Source organism: Medicago sativa, chromosome 2, assembly GCF_051527215.1.
Source record: "Medicago sativa cultivar Bolivia chromosome 2, Bolivia_mono, whole genome shotgun sequence".
In the NCBI taxonomy this organism is placed as follows: domain Eukaryota; kingdom Viridiplantae; phylum Streptophyta; class Magnoliopsida; order Fabales; family Fabaceae; genus Medicago; species Medicago sativa.
The window spans coordinates 72,259,041-72,267,016 of record NC_140750.1 but is presented as its reverse complement, the minus strand read 5'-3'; the positions used below and the strand labels follow the sequence as shown (position 1 = coordinate 72,267,016).

Sequence of the window (7,976 nt, the reverse complement as noted above, 5' to 3'; positions counted from 1 at the left end):
AAAAATGATGACAATGAAATTTTTTATTAATCTATCCAAACAAAAGTATTGCAAAATGAAAAGGAATTTAATTGAATCATTTAAATTGCCTAGAATTTTAAATCCTTAAAAAAAAAAATCAATTACCTTATCCAAACACATTCTCAGAGGAATAACAAACTTCTCCCTTGAAAAGGAATGGAAGACTATAAAAATGAGTGAACCGATTTTTTTCCCCTCAAAATAAAGTATAACCGTTTTTTAATTAAGATAAGATATGAGATTTGTGCGTACTCATTTTAATAGTCTTCTTTGATGGTAGTTTAGAATACGGGCCTCCTCATTCTTTTCAAAACTCATGGCAATAGCTAATGTGCCAAGTTTGAATCTTCTTCCATTCATAATTTCTTTGACGGTTCCACAACCATCAAATTATAAATAAAACAAAACTATCAATATAGTTTCTCCATTGAAGTTGTGCATTGAACGCAGCCATGTTCAATACAAGGAAGTCATGGTTCTTGCTTTCTCTTCTCAACATCATCTTCTCTTTACACTCCTACCATTCCCTTATTACTCTCAGGGCCGTCTCAACATATTCGTAGGCCCGGTTATAATCTTTTGAAGAATGTAAAAAGAAATTAAATTTTGGGCCCCAAAAAAAATTAAATAAGGCACTATAAATTTTTTTATTAATTTATTAAAAAACAATGCCTTTAGTGGGGATTGAACCCATGACCAAGCTATTAAAAAAAAATGCCTTTAGTGGGGATTGAACCCATGACCAAGCACTTGAAAACCAGCAGCCTCGCCACTGAGACAGAATCATAATTTTGAAAAAGTTTCGCTTTTAACATATATAACAATTAATTTAACGGCTTACAAATAAAAAAAATTGTTTTGGGCCCCAAAAAAATTGAGGCCCGGTGCCATAGCCCAGCCTCGACGGGCTATGGGCCGGCCCTGATTACTCTGACAACCATCTTTGCAAATCAATCTCTCTCTGGTGATCAAACTCTAGTCTCTGAAGGAAAAATCTTTGAATTGGGTTTCTTTAAACCAGGTAATTCTTCTAACTACTACATAGGAATATGGTACAAAAAAGTCCCTCAACAAACAATTGTTTGGGTAGCCAACAGAGACAACCCTGTATCTGATAAAAACACTGCCACCTTAAAAATCTCAGCTGGTAATTTAGTTCTATTGAATGAGTCTTCAAACCAAGTTTGGTCAACAAACATGAGTTTTCCCAAGTCAGGTTCTGTTGTGGCCATGCTTCTAGATACCGGCAATCTCGTTCTAAGAACTAGGGCTAATGACGATGTATCAAATCCTCTATGGCAGAGTTTTGATCATCCAACAGATACATGGCTTCCTGGTGGAAAAATTAAGTTGGATAAGAAAACAAAGCAGCCTCAGTATCTCACTTCATGGAAGAATAGGGACGATCCTTCGACGGGTCGATTCTCTTTGGAACTTGACCCTAAAGGAACAAATTCATATCTTATTCTTTGGAATAAGTCTGAAGAGTATTGGACAAGTGGACCTTGGAATGGACAAATTTTTAGTCTTGTTCCTGAGATGAGAACAAATTATGCCTACGATTTTTCGTTTGTGTCGAACGAGAATGAGAGCTATTTCACGTACTACGTGTATAGCAATTCCACTATATCTCGGCTTGTGATGGATATCTCAGGACAGATTAAGCAATTAACATGGTTGGAAAGTACCCAACAATGGAACCTCTTTTGGTCACAGCCAAGAGGACAATGTGATGTTTATGCTTTCTGCGGTGCATTTGGGAGCTGTTATGAAAACTCCAAGCCTTACTGTAGTTGTTTGAGAGGTTTTGAGCCAAAGTCGGTGTCTGAATGGAATCTGGGGGATAACTCAGGTGGGTGTGTCAGGAAAACAAGTTTGCAATGTGAGGGTTCTAATCCCTCTAGTAGGGATAATGTCGGGTTCCTTGCAATCACCAACATGGCTTTACCTGAATATGCACAATTTGTGGGGTCAGGGAATGCAGATGAATGTCGATTAACTTGCTTGAGAAACTGCTCCTGCACTGCTTATGCATATGATAGTAATCGATGTTCAATTTGGTTTGGAGACCTCATGAATGTGCAACAATTGTCTTTTAGTGATAGTAGTGGACAAACTTTGTATGCCAAACTTGCATTATCAGAATTGTCTTCTGGTAATCGGGCAAGGGGGATTATTGGTGGTGTTGTGGGCGGGGTTGTTGGCATAGGGATACTCTTTGCCCTTCTATTGTTTGTCATGCTTAGGCGAAGAAAGAGAATGCTTGCTACGGGGAAGCTCTTGGAGGGGTTTATGGTGGAATTTGGATACAAGGATTTGCAAAACGCGACTAAGGATTTCTCTGAGAAATTAGGAGGAAGTGGTTTTGGTTCTGTTTTCAAAGGAGCATTAGCTGATTCAAGTATGGTAGCAGTGAAGAAACTGGAGGGGATTAGCCAAGGAGAGAAGCAGTTCAGAACAAAAGTGAGTATAATAGGGACAATGCAACATGTTAATCTTGTTCGGCTCCGTGGATTTTGCTCAGAAGGTACCAAAAGGTTGCTGGTTTATGATTACATGCCAAATCTTTCCTTGGATTTCCATTTGTTTGGGAACAATAATTCTGAGGTGTTGGGATGGAAAGCGAGATACCAAATTGCTCTTGGAATTGCTAGAGGACTAATTTACCTACACGAGAAATGCGAAGAATGTATCATACACTGTAATATAAAGCCAGAAAACATTCTCCTTGATGCTGATTTTTGTCCAAAAGTTGCAGACTTTGGTCTAGCTAAGTTAATTGGACGAGATTTCAGAAGAATCCTTACAAACATGAAAGGATTAAGAGGTTATCTTTCCCCAGAGTGGATATCTAGGGCTGCTATCACAGCCAAATCCGATGTTTACAGTTATGGAATGATGCTTTTTGAGGTTGTATCAGGTAAAAGGAATTCTGATCCATCTGCAGATGACCGAAATACTTTCTTTCCAACCTTGGCTGCTACAGTAGTTAACCAAGGTGGTAATGTCCTTACCCTTTTGGACCCTAGGTTGGAGGGAAATGCTGACATTGAGGAAGTGACTGAAATGATTAAAGTTGCTTCTTGGTGTGTCCAAGAAAATGAAACTCAGAGGCCAACCATGCGTCAGGTAGTTCAAATTCTCGAGGGGATCTTGAATGTAAATTTGCCACCAATTCCAATATTCAATCAAGTGTTTGTAGATAACTAAGAGAATTTCTTCTTGCAAAAGTTCACAGGTAAAGAGCAAGGTATGCCTCAACAACTTCTTAGACCACAACCAATATCTCATCATCTAGCTTTAATAAGTCTTCCGTAGAAAATTAGGATGTTTCATTGTCTCTCTTGTTAGTTGTTACAGATAAAAAAATATGTCATCTTTTGATTTTATTGTAATGTATGGTTTGAATAATAAAATTCTCTTTCCAAGTTGGTATTATATCGGTGAAATTCTCTATTTCTTTCTACTGCAACAATCCAATATATATTTGTGAAATTTTCACACAATTTCCACATCTGAATTTCAACTCATAATCAATTATGGGGCCACCAGAATAAAATCTCAATAAAAAATACACATTGTCAAAGTCCAAGGTAATAATAGTAGACACACAATTTCCACATCTGAATTTCAACTCATAATCAATTATGGGCCACCAGAATAAAATCTCAATAAAAAATACACATTGTCAAAATAAAAAATACACATTGTCATAAGGGAATTCACTATATCTAGGACAGCAGAAAGAGAACAAAATGAAAATATACACAATACATAAGAGTCTATTGTTACAATGCCTTAGAAACTCAATCAGTAAGGATAGAAAATATGAACATGAGTTGAGCAAAGATATAACAACTAATAAGTTTATGTCTTACCGGTCATTGTTCATCTTCTACAATGATTTGGATATTAATAAATTTTGCCCTTAACAAAAAATAACAATATAACAACTAATACTTTGCAGGCGAATTAAAGAAGTATCAATTAACTACTTTGCTTCAACTTACCTGTGTTTACAACAACAACCAAGCCTTATCCCACTAAGTGGGGTCGGCTACATGGATCAAATGACGCCATAGTGTTCTATCAAAAACCATATTTGGATCCAACTCATTGACCTCTAAATCTTTTCGAATGGTTTCTCTAATGGTTTTCCTAGGTCTTCCTCTACCTCTTTTAACCTGACTCTCCTCCATTTGATCTACTCTTCTTACAACGGCATCTACGGGTCTTCTCTCTACCTGTGTTTAGAATAGCACAATTACGATGTCGGTTGACAATTCAATATAGAGTTCTTCCTAGTCTGTTACATGAATTTAAATTGCAAAATAGAGACTAACCAAAGCTTTAAAAAGATTTTGAAAATATTTTGCAACTAAGTTTGCTATGGAGCATGATGGAGACTAAATTTGTAATATTGCAAATTTGAGGAACTGAATTGTCCACTCTTGCAATTGAGATTAAAATGGTGATATATTTAATAGTATGACACTAACAAAAATAAATTAGTTATGCTAAAGGGAGTTGGCTTTGTAACAAAAAAAAAAAGGGAGTTGGCTTCTCTTTTAAAGTGAGGAGTTGATAATAAAGTGAGACAATCAAGAGATATGGTAACCACTTGTGATTTGTTATGCATTTGTATATAATTTTCTTTTTGCAATTTTGGTAACCACTTGTGATTTGTATGGCTACTCTTCATAAGTTTGTTGACATGTTTCAATTTGAATGTGAATATAATTAACTTATAATTTATTTATCAGCAGTTGATATTGTTTACTTTAGAGAAGTTTTCTCCATGCTAAAGGTAACCAACTAACCATTAGTATATTACGAAATTATTCAATTTTCAAGTCTTTTTTTTTTTTTTTAAGAATTTCCAAGTCTCTTTTTTTTTTTTTTGAAGGAAATTTCCAAGTCTTTTTGTTTATCACATTTCTCATGGGATCATATAAACTTATATATCAATTTGTATTCATAAGTGAAATTCATGTTGAAATGATAAAACTGAATAATTAATTCAATCAAACTATATTTTGAGCAATTATATGATTTACAAGTAATTAGTCTAACGAGTTAATGTGAGAAGTTGAAAGTAGCTTGTTAAAACTAACCTCATGGGAGTTGCACATACATTCATGTTCACAAATTTTGTCTCCTCCATAAAGATTTTTTGTCAATAATCATCAAGAACAGGTTGCGAGCTGGATTGGAATTAGGGGAATTGTTGTCTCTGCTCTCTACCATCATGGAAGAAGATATGTTCTTTATTGTCTCTATAATTTCTTTTTGACAAAAATGACTCTTTACTTAAAAATAATATAATTCAAAGTTATATAATATAAATAAGATAAATTTCTTAAAATGAAAATTACAACTTGCAACAAAAAAATTTCTTAAAATGAAAACTACAACTTACAACAAAAATGCCTCATTCGAGCCTTGCTAGTGGAATTTTTTCCCCAGAGATATGAACGGAGGAAAAAGTCCCCTTGAAGGAACCCCGTCCCAAACAATTTACTAAAATAATATTTATAGATACAAATATTTTATATATATCATATTTATTTTATGTTCATGTAATATGTGTATAAGTTTATTTTATGTGTGTTATTTATTTACAACAACATCCTAATATTATATTTGTTATATGGTTAAAAAATTAGTTTTGTATAACCCATTTGATTAAAAATAATAGAGCGATGAGAATCCATGTTAGGACTATGGGATTCTACGATAATAAGACATAGAAAAGATAGAGATCGAGGTCTAGCCTCCGTCTCGCCCTACCTCGATTACATCCAACTTCGAGTTTCTTATATTGATGGCAAGTTCTCACATTAATAATTCAAGGAGTTAATTTATAAATGAACTAGAAAGTTTATATTCTTACACAATTAATTACTTAATACCTATTCTTGTTTTTTTCTCAAATAAGATATCACATAAAGTTTTATGAAAGGAAAAAAAAGATATAAAAAAATCTTTAAGGCATCATTTTATTCAATTCAAATTCAAATGATTATTTCACTGCAACTTTAAAATACCAAGTCTTAGAAAAAGATTCTTATTGTCTTAAAAAATTAAGAAAATAAAGAAATTGATAAAGGAATGTAGACATAATTTAATGTTTCCCAAAAGTTGCCCCAATAAACTATAAGCAACTCTCATAATGAACTAGAAAACAGATAGATCACGAACTTGTGAAGAAATAGATAGGACTAACGTTGCGTGTCATGCAAGTAATGTTCTGTTTGCTTAAAACATCTTTATGATGTAAAAGTTTATGACCACATACTTCAATTTTGTTTTCCTCCTGATTGATTTTTTTGCTACTAGTAATGAGAAATGGAAGAGTCAAATCAATACTATTTAAATCTGATTACCAAATATGTTGATTTCAAAGTATCATTATCTACTATTAGTATTTCAGGTGAAGATTTGTGACAAATTAAATTTGTGCAACAACCAACCATGTTCTGATTGAATTTCATAACAACTTTCTCTACCTTGCAATTTTAGATATAAGTAACAGTGCCAAACAGAGAAAAGAGCAGGTAAATTTGACATGAACAGATGTTTCAGGTTTCTTCCAATCTCAGCTACCTCCCAATTGGGAAGAAAAGATAACAACACGAAACTTGTGTACCTTCCACTTGTGCTAAGGAAATCTTTATTCTTAGGAGCATCCCTTTTAACTATATGATTTGGTTGCAATCGCAATTGCAGCTACGTTGCGAATAAAAGGTTAGGTGAGTTGGGTCCCAGGATACACCATGGGATAGAAGTAATTATGGATTATCCATCAACGAGGGTGTGACCTCACGCCAGCAGTTGAACTCACATCTTTGCGAGATTTACCAACACTTTTTAGCTGGTGAGAACTTGCGTTACAAAGACAGAAACAACAGAAAAACATTAATGTCAAAACAATGACATTAACTTTACCCCAAAAGACTGTAACTACTAAGCTTATGAGAAACACCATGTATATTCCTAGGCATTGGAACTTTTTTTGCTTCTCAAATTGGCCTTCATTTGACTTAGATAAACTCTTCGAATTAAACACCGGCGAGTATGATGATGATGATGATGATGATGGACTTGATAAAGGAGATTCAATTGCCTTGGTTTCTTCAATATTAGTCTTGAAAGATGATGAACTTCTTGTATGCAAAGAATAATTACGGTTTGATCCAAAACAATTTTGGCTATAAAGATTCTTCTTGTTAGCTCTTGTATTCTGTTAGGCAAAAGAAAAATATTTAAGAAGCATGATAATAATTAAATTGATCATTAAGTATTAATTTCAAATATAAACTCAATTTGGGTATAAGGTTGAAAGAGTTGGAGGACCATATTCAAACTCTTGTGAAAGAAAAAATATTAACCTAACAACTAATTATACTGATATTTTCTTATCCAATAAAAATATAAATTGAAATTTATATGAAACAAAGATAGCAAAACAATGTTCATTTAAAAGACTGACCAATATGATTTGAAACACCACAGCTTTAATCACCTTAGAAAGTGTTTGTTTTGGAGGATGACCAGCAACCTGATTTTGTATTGATTTCGGAGAATTTTGGTCCGGAGACATCGAATTGGTTGCTGAATTTTGTGTTGCATGTTTACGACGACTAGTAGAAGGAGCAGGGACAGTTTCAGACTCAAACATGTCATCTACATCAATGACAGGACGAAAACATGTTAAGAACTTGTTTTTTGAAGCATTCTTCATGGTTTTCTAAGTTGTGTAAGTTTGAGAAAGGAGTTGATGATACTAATGTGTAGTGATAAAGGGTTTTAGAGAGTTTGAGATTAGAAGAATGGGTATATATATTATTTGAGTCAATATCAAGGAATAAAATTAAAGACGAAAATAAAGAGGAGCACTTTGCATTTGACGAGAGAATATTGAGGTCAAGGCCTGCAAGATTTTGTTTTTGTGA

The 7,976-nt window shown here is 33.8% G+C and overlaps 1 protein-coding gene and 1 pseudogene across 2 annotated transcripts; one reads left to right on the top strand and one right to left on the bottom strand.

Annotated features, from left to right (window-relative positions):
- The first annotated feature begins 297 nt into the window (after positions 1-297).
- LOC146950427 (G-type lectin S-receptor-like serine/threonine-protein kinase At2g19130) lies at positions 298-3,459 on the top strand (annotated as a pseudogene).
- A 3,018-nt stretch (positions 3,460-6,477) lies between these two features.
- On the bottom strand, positions 6,478-7,976 carry LOC146950426 (uncharacterized). Of its 2 annotated transcripts, none has more exons than XM_085746351.1 (2): positions 7,514-7,976; positions 6,478-7,264 (listed from the first exon to the last, which is right to left on the bottom strand). In XM_085746351.1, exons 1-2 carry the CDS (start codon positions 7,763-7,765, stop codon positions 6,827-6,829), a joined length of 690 nt encoding a protein of 229 aa, XP_085602477.1. In that variant the 5' UTR covers positions 7,766-7,976; the 3' UTR covers positions 6,478-6,826. The 2 variants fall into 2 exon arrangements, with proteins under 2 accessions (XP_085602477.1, XP_085602478.1); XM_085746352.1 differs by having other exon boundaries at positions 7,547-7,976.